We start from the raw sequence: 13,607 nt of genomic DNA on the forward strand, positions 1-13,607 counted from the left end.
CTCTGTTTCCTTTGGTATAAGTTTTTGCATGTTTACTTAACTCTTCACATGAATAATTTCTAATGATGCAGTAATGTTCCATTATAGTCATGTAACATAATTTTTTGAATATTACCCAATCTAAGGGCACTTATTTTGTTTTCAGTACTTTGTCATCACATTTCATTTTAACTTATTAAAATATTCATATGAGGCAATGATTGGATGAATTTGAAAGTATTTTTCAGGAGTAGAGATCTCCATCCATTTATGCCTACTCATCTTATGTGATTCTAGTCTAAGACCCCTATTACCACCAAAAAATCTTTGCCAGAAGGAAACCATTAAATGTTCTAATGACATTCTTCATTTTTTCCTAGCATCATATGTGTGCCATTATAGCACTCTCACTATCCACTTTTTATTCTTCACCTTCACTTCCTCTTCCTATATTGTATTTCTCCATTGCCTTCTGTGTGACAGTAACTTTTAATTCTTCAGAGACTATTGCATTTTATGTCTCATTGCAGCACTGGTGAAACATTGGTATTTTTATAATGAGTCTTTGCTTTCATATAAAGCTTAGAATCATTAAAGGATGTTTGCAATTTCCTCAAGGCAATTCAGCCCACTCTACTCATACAATCTTAGGTCTAATTCCTTGTATTTTTTACTTTTCCCTCTTAAATATATAATGATGATAAAGGTTTATAACTTGTTCATCCAGATGTATGTTGTAATGTGAGAAATCGATGTCCTTCATATGCTTACTGTAATGGGCTGAGGTTTGAGTTGATGCACTGAGGTCCCAAGTACGTGAGGCTAAATAGTAATTGGGCTATACTCTATTAATATACACGATTGGATAAAGAATGGTCCCTGCCCACTCTCCGTGCAAGTCCTGATGTGTTGTATAGGAAATGATGGTTTTGGTGGGTGGAGGCAGAGAGGGAGACAGGAAGAGAAGCTGAGAGAGATTGGGCCTGGGTTCGAGACTCTGAGCTGCTGGTTGTGTGGCTGCTGGTCGAGCTAGCTTCTTGACTCAGCTGCACACATTGCTATCGCCGATTCTCTACCACCTCCGATTCTTCTTCACTGAGAATAAAGACTGACGATTTTTCCCTAACCTGAATTCCTGACTCCTGTTGATTTAAAAATACACGATCTTCACACTTACTTTATACTCTAAATGATGAGGTCTTTTAGAAGTCTTTATAGTGTTACAGGGGTTAATAATGTCATCATAATATCATATGTAAATAGGAATATTGATAATATCCCAAACTATGGAGGATTCCTCTTTAGCTTGGACTCTGTGTTGGATCTTGTCCATCACACTGATGATTAACTTTGCTTAGTATACATCTACTTGTTTTATGATGAAGAGGATTATTTCTGTTGGTCTTTCTTTCATGGAATCCCAGTGGTTTTATGGTATTGATATAAAATGCCTTATAGAAAATGAGCCTGAAAGGCAACATTTTTCTGTTCTATCAACTCAAATGCTTTTTTATAATTAGCAAAAAATCAGCATAGTAGGATTTTATATTTTCTACAACCTTTAGATATTGTGAATGGTACAATGTACCACATGTGTGTCCTTTCAAATGACCTATGAGTGAATATAATAATAGAAAAGATAAATAGTATCAATCTTTACATTTTTGCTATAATACAAACTAGAAGAAAGAAGTATATTGCTGATAAATGAAAGGATAACTTCTAGTTATTTGGAGAGACAAAGAAAGTAGTTGGAAAGATGGTTTTTATTCAACACTCTGTCAATAAGAAATACTATTTCATATTTAATGTATTGTGTTACTAAGGATAGGTGATGCAAAAGGAACATCTTGAAAATAATTGCAACTTATGTACCAATATCAGCTGCTGAGCATGAGGAGAGAGAGGGATTCTTTTTTCAAGTAGTCCAATACATGTTAAAATGGTAGACTATATGTTAAATCCAATATACCCATACATATTTATACTGTTATCGTGTTGCACGAGAAAAATCAAATCAAACCATTAAAGAAAGAGAGAAGCAAAATAAAATGCAAGCAAACAAAAACAAAAAGAGTGAAAATGCTATGTTGTTAACTATACTCGGTTCCCACAGTCCTCTCTCTGGGTGTAGGTAGCTCTCTTCATCATTGAACAATTGGAACTGGTTTGAATCATCTCATTGTTGAAGAGAGTCACATCTATCAGAATTGATCATCATATAATGTTGTTGTCATGTATAATGATCTCCTGGTTCTGCTAATTTCACTTAACATCAGTTCATGTAAGTCTCTCTAGACCTCTCTGAAATTAACCTTCTGGTTGTTTCTTACAGAACAATAATATCCCATAAGATTCATATAATTTATTCAGCCATTCTCCAATTTATGGGCACCCATTGTTACCAGCTTTTTGCCACTACAAAAAGGACTGCCATAAACATTTTTGCACTTATGGGTCCCTTTCCCTTCTTTAAGATGAGAGAGAGGGATTCCATGGAGAATTTGATGAGTTGCTTTAATTTAATTCAAATCAATTTATACTTTGATATAAATTTCTCTGAAAAAGTGGCAAAAACTGAGCATTGGGAGAAGCACTATGACAAAGTATCATTTAGGAAAATGATATGAGAAAGGCCAAAGACCTGTGGATAAGATAGAAGACTTGTGACTTTATATCATAAATACTTCTTTTGAGAAAATAATGTCAAGTGCTAGATGTGGTGATGACTAAATAACACCAGAAAATGAACTATAGTAAAAATTTAAAACACTTGTTATTGATTTGGAAGTTATGTCTTTTTTAGGCTTTTTTTGCATTTATTGAGATAGTCATGTAGATGGGAATATACAGTTATCCATTCCACATTATGTTTGATTTTGGTGGGTGAGCAGAAAAAATTAAATGGGAATTTTGTGAAAGCCACAGAGTACACACAAAATTCAGCAAAGAAAAAAAACTTTAGAAACTCAGAAATGTATAGTGTGTGTGTGTGTGTGTGTGTGTGTGTGTGTGTATGTGTGTAGCATTGTATAACATCAAGACAAAAGAAAAGGAAGCTGGAAGAGGAAGTTATTCCTGAATCAGTTGTCTTTCTATAGTCAGACCATTGATTTGTCCATGAGAAACAAGATCAGGATTAGTAAAATATAAAAAAAAATAATAACAAAAAAGTGACATATGGTTAACACAAGGTAATCCTAAACTATTTAAAAGAATAATTGGGAAGCAGAATGGTAAACAAGCATTATAACATGTTATATTTCTTTGTATCATCTTTTTACTAAATCATAAACTGATCAAGAGCAAAGAATCAATTTTTTTTTCACTTTTGAATTATCTATATATACATCACACCGTCTTCAACAGTAGCAGGCAGGCACTTAGTGGATGATGATTGAATTCAGTTAAAATGAGTAGAGATTAGCTAACTATGCTTTCCCTATTTCTAATACTACTGATTTTGAAGCAGTATTCACTTCATTATCCTAGAATTATCTGTATAAGACATTTCTTAACCTCATCATGTATTTTGTTCCTGATTTGACTTTATTGGTTAATCGATCAAGACTTCAAAGCATAGAATCCCCCTGGATGTGAGCTTAGAGATAAGAACAGCAAGAAAGTATTTGTGATGCATGTATTTTCTGTGTAATTTCTAGATGGTACCTTAAGAGCCTTAAATTCTCTTAGGATGGTGATTATAACCTCTTCATTATATCTATTATAGAGCTAAATTACATTTGTTAAGTGAATAACGGTACTATATCTTTCCATATTTTTAAATCATGGCTTAGGACCTTGAGATTTTATAGCGAGATGATACACTTTAACATTTTATTTGCAAATGTAGGAGTATAGAAACATTGATTCTATCGATTCATAGATTCTAGTGCTAGAAGAGCACTTAGAATTCAACCATATTTATTTTAAAGATGATGAGCAGGCAATTGAAGTGACATCAAATAACAAGTTTCAAAGAAAGACCTTTAATCTAAGGTTACTTGATTCCAAAACAATTCTATCAATTGATAAAGCTTAACACATACTTTTTACTCCTCTTAACTCAGGAATACTTTTACCACATTTGGAACTATTCTTAAGTTAGTAAACTATATTAATTTTATCAAAATGTGAAATATATGACATAAGATAGAAAACTAAGCTTGTATTTGAAAAGACTTGGTCTTCTGACACACTATGACTGTGATCTTGAATAAGTGACTTAAAACTTCCTAGGCAACTGTTCTAAGACTGTTAAGTAAAGGTAGTTACCTCATCAGGAGTTGTCTATGCCCATGAAATATATCTAGTCTAAAATACTTTTTATATGATCTTTTAAAATTGATTTTTATTTGTATTTACATCACTCTCATTTCCAAATATGTCTTCCCTTCTTTAAAATTCAACAAGCTATTCCTATTTTTTAAAATGAATAAAAAAATTAAGAAAAAAACATTTTAACAAAGCAAATCAACACACTGATGGAACCTGATATTGTCATAAAGGAATAAGAAATCCTATTTCTTATCTCTTTTTTGGTATTAATCCTTAAGCATTGCAAAAAGTTGCATTGAATCTATTTATTGTTCTTTTCATTTATGTTGTTGTAGTTAGTGTGTATGTTGTTTTCCTGGTTCTATCTTATTCTATATCAGTTCATATAGATCTTCTTTTGCGTCTCTAAATTATTCATATTCATTCATTTACATTAATGTTGTTATATTTCTATACCATTATTTGTTTAGCCATTGCCTGGTTGATGGCCATCTACTTTGTTTACAATTTTTTCCTACCACAAAAAGTATTTCTATAAATATTTTGGTTTATATGGAACCTCTGTCTTTGATCTTCTTGGGATATACATATGCTTAGTGGTAGGATATCTGTTTCAAAAGTACTCAGATATTTAAGAATATTTTAGTCAATTCTTTAGTATAATTCTATATATTTTATTTTCTTTCTCTTGTAGTATCTAATACATGGCTTGTTCCAGAAACAAAAGGAGCAATTGTGCAAGGTGGATATGGCCACACAAGTGTGTATGATGAAATGACAAAATCCATTTATGTACATGGAGGTTATAAAGCTTTACCAGGCAACAAATATGGACTAGTAGATGACCTTTATAGATATGAAGTTAATACCAAGATATGGTAAGTAAATGTGATTTGGGAAAAGGAGGACAGAAGGAAGAAAAGGAAATGGGAAAATGTAGCATTAGTACTGATGTTATTTTTAAATATAATGGTGGCATGAATTAAGTGTTTGGTGATATTTCACCATATTTTAAGATAATTCTCTATCATTTCATATAAAACAGATAAAATGATATTTTATAATTTTAGCAACATTTGAATTGATTTCCATCAATGTATTAAAAAGTCATTATGAGAAAACATTTCATAAAGAAAGGAAATGTCATGTTCTGTATAAAAATTGCTGTGAATGATTACAGAAAATTTTTACTTTTTTCTTTAATAAAAGTACTAAATTGTTTAATTCAAGAATGATTTAAATAAGTTGAGATGGGATTATAACAATAGGATCTTTGAACTGATTTTAGTCTTCCTTGTGTGAACAAGCTGGTTCTTCAGGGTTTAGCAGTCTCAGAAGGCAGGAAATTTACTAGTTAGGTCTGTGACTAAGAAATGTCCTCACTACTGGAAACTTTTTACCACCCATTTGGATTCCCTTATAACCTGAATTGTCATTCTAATTGACATTTTCTTCTTTTTTTCCTCTGTGCTTTTATCTATGGTCCCTCATTTCTACTGATAGAAAATTGATGATGTCTTGGAAATAGTAAATGCTTTCATATAATTTCTTCTTGATGCACATTCCTCTGGCCCCTCCTACTTCAATATTTACTGATATTCCATAGCAAAACTATGGTTTGGAACTCAATGATGTACCTTTTAAAGTTCTTATAACTTTATAATTGCAGATATGATAAAATTAAAAGCATTCTAGGTAGATGAATATGTGCTCTAGAGATATAAAACATATGTGTGGGCCCCATGTGGCTCAGTGCTACGGAATTAGGTTAAAATGTAATTGACAAATATTTATGAGATAAATAAAAAAATATAACATTACATTTAAAAATTAAGTTAATGTATGGAGTTACAAAGATACATATGTATAGATTAGTGGCTCCTATTTTTAGTTTAGTTTGACTCTACTGATTTATCCACTTAGTTACCACTAAGAAGAAAGTCTACCAGCTTTTTCTCTGAATTTGATAATCCTTGTCCCTCTAATCTCTTTGTTCTTATTTTCTAATTTTAGCCACATTTGTGCTTCTCTAACACTCCTATTTTTTTAGATTATTGGCAAAATGTAATGTAAGACAAAAGCCTTACTAATACCAAGATGGTCTATTGTACTCAGAAATATTTAAGTGACAGAGTAGACGGAAAGCACTGAACTTGGAGTCAGGAAGACATGAATTCAAATGTAACCTCAGATGTTTACTAGCAGTATGACCCTGAATGAATCACTTAATCTCTTTATGCCTCAGTTTCCTGAAAAATTCCTGTGAAATAAGGATAATAACAGGACCTAACTTGCAGTTGTTAGGAAAATTGGTGTTATATATTTTGTTTATTTCTTCCCTTCTGCTATCTATGAAATATTTTGCTCTTTTATAGAAGGTAATTAATTTGTTAGGACTTATTTTCTATCAAATTGTTGTAATTATAATTGTTCAGCTTTGTTGATGTTGTGGAGAAGTTTCTGATTAGATTTTTTAAATTTCTATAGTTTTAGATATTGAAGTTTAGTTTTGTGGTTTTCAAGACTAATGCTTCTTTTCCCTTTAAAACCACATAACCATTAAACTTGCTAACTTTTTCTAGGCACCTTATCCTTCTTTGAGTTTTTAATGATGGAGGATTTTCCATAACTGAGATTTAAAAATTTTTTTGAGTATGATAGTTACTTACATACATCTTACTGAATAACCACTAATTCACCTTTACTTCTTGTTATGGACCAGAACTCTGAAATTCTTATTCTTATTCTTATAAGGGGTTAATTCAGTGGAATTGATGAGACAATGGTTATATAATTTAGCATGAGGCTTAATAGTTCTCTAAGTTCAGTATGATTGATTTAAGCTTACAACAAATAATGATTTCCTAGTTATATGATTGGTTTATACTCAGTGTAGAGCATATAAACTGGGACTCAGAGCCAGAGCCAGACTCAGAAGGACTCAGAGAGAGACTCTGAAGGGCCAGACACAGTCTCGAAAGGGACCCAGAGACACATTGATTCCATCGTCGACCTTTGTGGTGGCTGGAGGCTGAAACATAAGCCCTTGGACTCAGAGAGATTCATTCCATCTTCATCAGCCTCATGGTGGCTGGCCTGTCCTCCTGCATTTCTCCACTGAAATTAAGACTGGAAGACTCTCCAGAAAGCTGGCCTGGGCCCTAGGCAAGGAAACTAGATTGTGAAGGAGATAATAAAGGATTTGATCTTTAACACCTGGATATTCTTGTGGTGATTATTCAATTGAAAAGAAGGCTGCTCAGAGACCTCCAGAAAACCAACAAAGAACCTTACAACTTCCCAATTCCAAATCATGTGTAGCCTCTTTCTTTTTTCCATTCATCACATTTCCGTACTCTAACTCATTTAAAAAGCAATGTGAAACAGAACCAAGGGGGTGGTGTAAAGGCAGGACATTTCCTGAGCTCCCCCAGATTCTCCTCCAAACAACTTTAAAATAACTTCCCCAATGAATTGTGTGATGGCAGAACCAACAAAAGGATAGGGTAAAATAATTTTCAAATCCAAGGTAACTTAAAAGGTTGGCAGGAAGGGTCTATCTCACTCTTGTGAGAGTGGAATACAGTCTAGTGTAGTTTGTGCCCATGGCAAACCAGCAGCAGGCTTTGAGAATGACTGAATCGGCAGCAAGGGCTTCCAGAGCTCTCTGGGAATGGGGATTGGACAACTCATCGGAAGATTACAGGGATCCTTTGCTGTCCCTGGGCACAGAACTCCTTTAAATTGCAGTTCAGAGTCACAGTCTTAGGGTGAGGAGGAACACTATTACACTTACTTGATAATGCCACCTTAGAAGACTGAAAACCTTCTGACCTCCAGAACAAGTTGGGATTGTGCCCCTTCCATCCCAGGAGCAGAGCCCCATTTGAACATAAAGTTAAAAATTAAGAAATAGCCTGGAAAAATGAGCAAACAAAAAACAAAGAATCTGACTTTAGAACGGTACAGTGGTGATGGGGAAGGTCAAAACACAAATTCAGAAGACAAAAATGTCAAGGTAGTTACAAGCAAAGTTTCAGAGAAAATGCGAATTGGTCCTTATTTTCTTCAATATTTTGTGCCTCCTTTAACAAATTGATGACTTTTTTTCATGATTTTCTTGTTTCACTTTCATTTCTTTTCCCATTTTTTCCCTCTACCCCTTATTTGATTTTTAAAACACTTTTTGAGCTCTGCCCGGAAGTTTTAAGGAGCACAGGTCAATGACTTGCCTTCATTTGCACCACAGCATTAGATTGAGAACTGGCTCTTTTTGTGGGGGAAATGAATTGGAAATCTAGGGGGAGACCCATAAATTGGGGAATGGCTTAACAGAGTGTGACTATGATAAAATACTATTGTGCTGTAAAAAATGATGAGCTGGATATTTTCAGAAAAACCTGGAAAGACTATCATGAACAGATACAAAATGAAGTGAGCAGAATCAGGAGAAGATTATATATAATAACAGCAATATTGTATGATGATCAACTGTGAATAACTTTGCTTTTTTCAGCCAAGACAGTTCTGAAAGGCTCATGTTGAAAATTTTATTCACCTCAAGCAAAAAGAACTGATAGGGTCTGAATGTAGATTGAAGCATACTTTTAAAAAACTTTCTTTCTTTTTTCTTTTCTTTTTTTGGTCTTTTTCACAACATGAGTAATAGGAAATATGTTTTGCATGATCACATATATATAACCTATAAAGTAGTTTTCCTTTTCACTGATGGGGCATGAAACAGAAGAGAAAGAGAATTTGGAACACAAAATTTAAAACAAGGAATGTTAAAAAAAATAATTTTAAAAGAAAAAAAACTATGAAAAGAGATGAAAATAAATATATTTGTCATTGAGGGTTTCATTCATTATCAAGAGATTTAAAAGCAATATCTTCCATCATAGTACTTTGGTTCTGGTGTATTCATGGGAAGGCAAATATTCTGCAATTTATTGTTTTAGAGAGTTACTTACAGATACTGAGATAATACTGATTTGCCTAGGGGCACATACAGACTACTTATTAGACTCTGGACTTGAAGATAGGTAGTCTTGACTTTTAGGTAGAAGTATCTTGGTTTAAAGTATGTCATATAAAGATAATATTTGACATGTCATAAAGAAGTCAGGTTTGAATAATGATTTGTAAATTGTTCCTAGATGTCGAGGGAAGTAAATTAAGTAAATAGGTTTTGATTGAGATTTCACATTTTCAATAAGCCTTAAGTTATCAGTAAAGACAGGTATAGAAACTATCTTTACAATCATAACTGTATTCTCAGTTATAGTGCACTTAATGTTACTCTTTTGTGACTCTAACATACAAACTGACTTTTAAGAAACTTAAGTCTTTCAAAATCAGGATCTATCTTAACAGATTTTCTCTTTCACATATTTGCCCTAGATATTGCTTGTCTTACCATACTCTGGGCAAAAATCATTGGGAATATTAAAAAAATACAGCTAGTTTTGGATAATGTGAATAATGAATCTCATAAAATGGATTTGGATTTATGGTGTATATTTTCTTTGGATGGAAAATAATTATAACTTCAAATAATGTAATTTGAATATTTGTGTCCATTCCAGAGTATACTTACTTCACAAAAGGAAGTAGCTCTATGTAATTTGAGTTTTTCTTAGTCTATTTTAAATACCACTAACATGGCAAATAGATGGTATGTTTTTTTAAAAATTTGGAACCTTCAGAATCATAGTGTCATTTAAAAAATTAAATAAATTTTAATTTAAAATTAATTTAATTTAACATTTAATAAATGTTATTAATAAAATAATAAAATTTAATTTGAAATTAATTTTTAAAATGCTGTTTTTGGGGAAGGTTTCAATAAGTACTGTGGAAAATATCAACCTTTCACCTACTGCTTTGGCAGTAATTGATTTTCTGAGGTATGTGATTTCTGTACTCAAAATATCTGTAAAATTGTGATCCTTAAAGTACATTTTTTAAAGATTAAAATAGATAAGTATTATAACTAATGTGCTTTTAAAGTAAGTTACAATAATACATATTTTATTTTATTTTTTATAGCTGTTTATTTACAAATATATGCATAGGTAATTTTTCAGCATTGACAGTTGCAAATCTTTTTGTTCCAACTTTTTCCCTCCTTCCCCCCACCCCCTCCCCCAGATGGCAGGTTGACCAATACATGTTAAATATGTTAAAGTATAAGTTAAATGCAATATATGTATATGTGTCCAAACAGTTATTTTGCTGTATAAAAAGAATTGGACTTTGAAATATTGTACAAGTAGCCTGTGAAGGAAATAAAAAATGCAGGCGGACAAAAATAGAGGGATTGGGACTTCCATGTAGTGGTTCATAGTCATCTCCCAGAGTTCTTTCGCTGGGTGTAGCTGGTTCAGTTCATTACTGTTCTATTGGAACTGATTTGGTTCATCTCATTGCTAAGGATGGCCACGCCCATTAGAATTGATTATCATATAGTATTGTTGTTGAAGTAAATAATGATCTTCTGGTTCTGCTCATTTCACTCAGCATCAGTTCATGTAAGTCTCTCCAGGCCTTTCTGAAATCATCCTGTTGGTCATTTATTATGGAACAATAATATTCCATTACATTCATATACCACAATTTATTCAGCCATTTTTCAATTGATGGGCATCCACTCAGTTTTCAGTTTCTGGCCACTGCAAAGAGGGCTGCCGCATACAGGTCCCTTTCCCTTTTTTAAAATCTCTTTGGGATATAAGCCCAGTAGTAACACTACTGGGTCAAAGGGTATGCACAGTTTGATAGCTTTTTGAGCATAGTTCCAAATTGCTCTCCATAATGATTGGACGTATTCACAATTCCACCAACAATGTATCAGTGTCCCAGTTTTCCCACATCCCCTCCAACATTCCACATTAATAATACATATTTTAACAGAAGCATTTAAAGACATTTAAAAATAATTCAGCTAGTGCAAATTTATACTATATATTTTAAAAAAATTATTTTTAGCATTTAAACAGTTTTTGAGATCCAAATTTTTTCCCTCAATCCCACTTCTTCCTCATCCATTGAGAAGGCAAAACATATGATGTCAATTATATATGAAAATGTACCAAACCTATTTCCTTATTAACCATAATGCAAAAAAATTAAACAAGAAAAGAAAACAAAACCTACCAAGAAATGTAAATGAAATATAAGTGAAAAAATGTGCTTCAATCTAATTCACATTCCATTAGTTCTTTCTCTGTAGAGTCATTATAAGTCCTTTGTAATTGTCACGGATCATTTTATTGATTAGAATAGTTGTCATTCACAATTGATCTCTACACAATATTATATATGAAGTTTATAAAATAGATAGCATTTGTGTAGTACAATTTATATGCCAGCTACTGTGCTAAATACCTTGCAATCATTATCTCACTTGATACACTGGGAGATGGATACCATTATCCCATTTTGCAGATGAGCAAATTGAAGAAAATAGAGGTTCAATGATATGCTTAAGATCACACAGCTATTAAATGTCTGGGGCTAAATTTGAACTCACATGTTCTCAGATCCAGGCCCAACATTTTATCAATAGATTGTGCCATCTAGCTGCCAAAGTGAGTGAAATGCAAGAATACTTGTAAAAGATTCAGTATTTTGGGAAAAAGACAGTACTAGGGAACTATACAAGGTTAGGATACAAACAAAAGGTAGTCCTGTTATTATTTTTTGCAAAAGTCTTTTGCAAAAAGACTTTTATTATTTTTTGCAAAACATTTTTATCAATGTACATTTAGTCATTAGCTAAATTCTATGGTAAAGGGCTGGTAGGATTGTTAAATACTATTTTGAAAAGGAGTATATACAAAGCTGTCACATCTGTAAGCATGTGTGTGTATATATATATATATATACACACATACACACATACACTTTAATAATAGGTTTTAGATTTTGTAGGGTAAACTAAAGTGACATTTTATTAACAAATTTAATTCTTCATATTTTTGGAGCTGATTTCTTAAAAAAACATAAGATTATGTGAAGTATATGAAAATTTTACCTGTTCATTGTATTTGTTAAGTGATAAATACATTTTCAGATGCTTAAAGTTTCTTAACCACTAATTGTCTATAAGCATATGTATCTTAATGTGGCCTAATTAGCCTGTACTCAGTTTAGCTATCTTTAGACTATTTCTGTATTTTATTTCTGTTCTTATTTATACTGTTCCAAATTTTATATATTTTAACATACCATCTTGTATTATTATCTATACATTATTCTTTTGTTTGAATATATCTTATCATTTATTTGATAAATTAATTTTAAAAGTCCTATAAATTTTGTGAAAATTTTTAAAAATTTTTAAATCATTTTTTAATGGAAATTTTAAAAGTTAATTATAAAATTATAAGTTATAATATTGTATTTTGTGGCATAGTACTTTGCACATATTAAGCACTGAAAACATTTATTGTATTGAATTTATTATAAGAGTTTAACAAAATTAAAATATTTTTTATTTTATATTTCAGTATTTTATTTTTTATGATTATCTTTAATAGGCATAGATAACAATGTACCATTTAAACACACCATTTAAAATATTTTTTCTAAGTAGTTTGATGGTTTTTAAAAAGTGTCATAGGTAGTTATTTGAAACATAAACTAACATCTTCAATTTAACTAACATTGACATATTTTGTATTTAAAACAGAAACTATTGCTGGGGTTAATATCCACTTAAATTTCTTGACAGTTTTTTATTAATAGAAAAATCAGTTTTAAGCATGAGATGTTGTAAGGATAGCAGTAGTATTGTTATATGATACTTTCTCTGATTGGAACTTCAAACATTTTTATTACATGATTCACAATTTTATAATTCATTGAACTAAATGAAATAAAATGGCATTACTTTGGCAAAGGCCATCAATATGAATTGTAGGAAATGCTAAAAAGAGATGGCTGAATTTTGAAATCCAATTAAAAACCATGTATAATAATTAGATGGCTGAATAAGAGTCCTTTGTATCTTTTGTAATTATTTTCAAAATTTTATTCTGTAGGACTATTTTGAAAGAAAGTGGGTTTGCCAGATATCTTCATTCAGCTGTCCTAATCAATGGAGCTATGCTCATTTTTGGAGGAAACACCCATAATGATACCTCCTTGAGTAATGGTGCAAAATGCTTTTCTGCTGATTTCCTGGCATACGATATAGGTATGTATATGTTTGGGAGGGGTAAAAAGTAGGTAACTTAAATAATTTTTTCCTGAAAATATCAGGTTTGTGATAGAATTATATACATATATATTTTTTTTATTTTAAAAATCAATTTAGTGGACAGTTATAAATTAAAACTCCATCT

General features: G+C 31.6%; 1 protein-coding gene across 1 annotated transcript in view; it reads left to right on the plus strand.

The window, feature by feature from the left end:
• Positions 1-13,607, plus strand: part of ATRNL1 (attractin like 1) — a 1,159,225-nt gene that overhangs the window by 137,737 nt on the left and 1,007,881 nt on the right. The window contains exons 9-10 of the mRNA XM_031949462.1: positions 4,952-5,135; positions 13,305-13,459. Of these exons, the coding sequence (XP_031805322.1) occupies positions 4,952-5,135; positions 13,305-13,459 (339 nt within the window). The remainder of the gene's footprint in view (positions 1-4,951; positions 5,136-13,304; positions 13,460-13,607) is intronic.

This window comes from Sarcophilus harrisii, chromosome 2 (assembly GCF_902635505.1).
Source record: "Sarcophilus harrisii chromosome 2, mSarHar1.11, whole genome shotgun sequence".
Classification (NCBI taxonomy): Eukaryota; Metazoa; Chordata; class Mammalia; order Dasyuromorphia; family Dasyuridae; genus Sarcophilus; species Sarcophilus harrisii.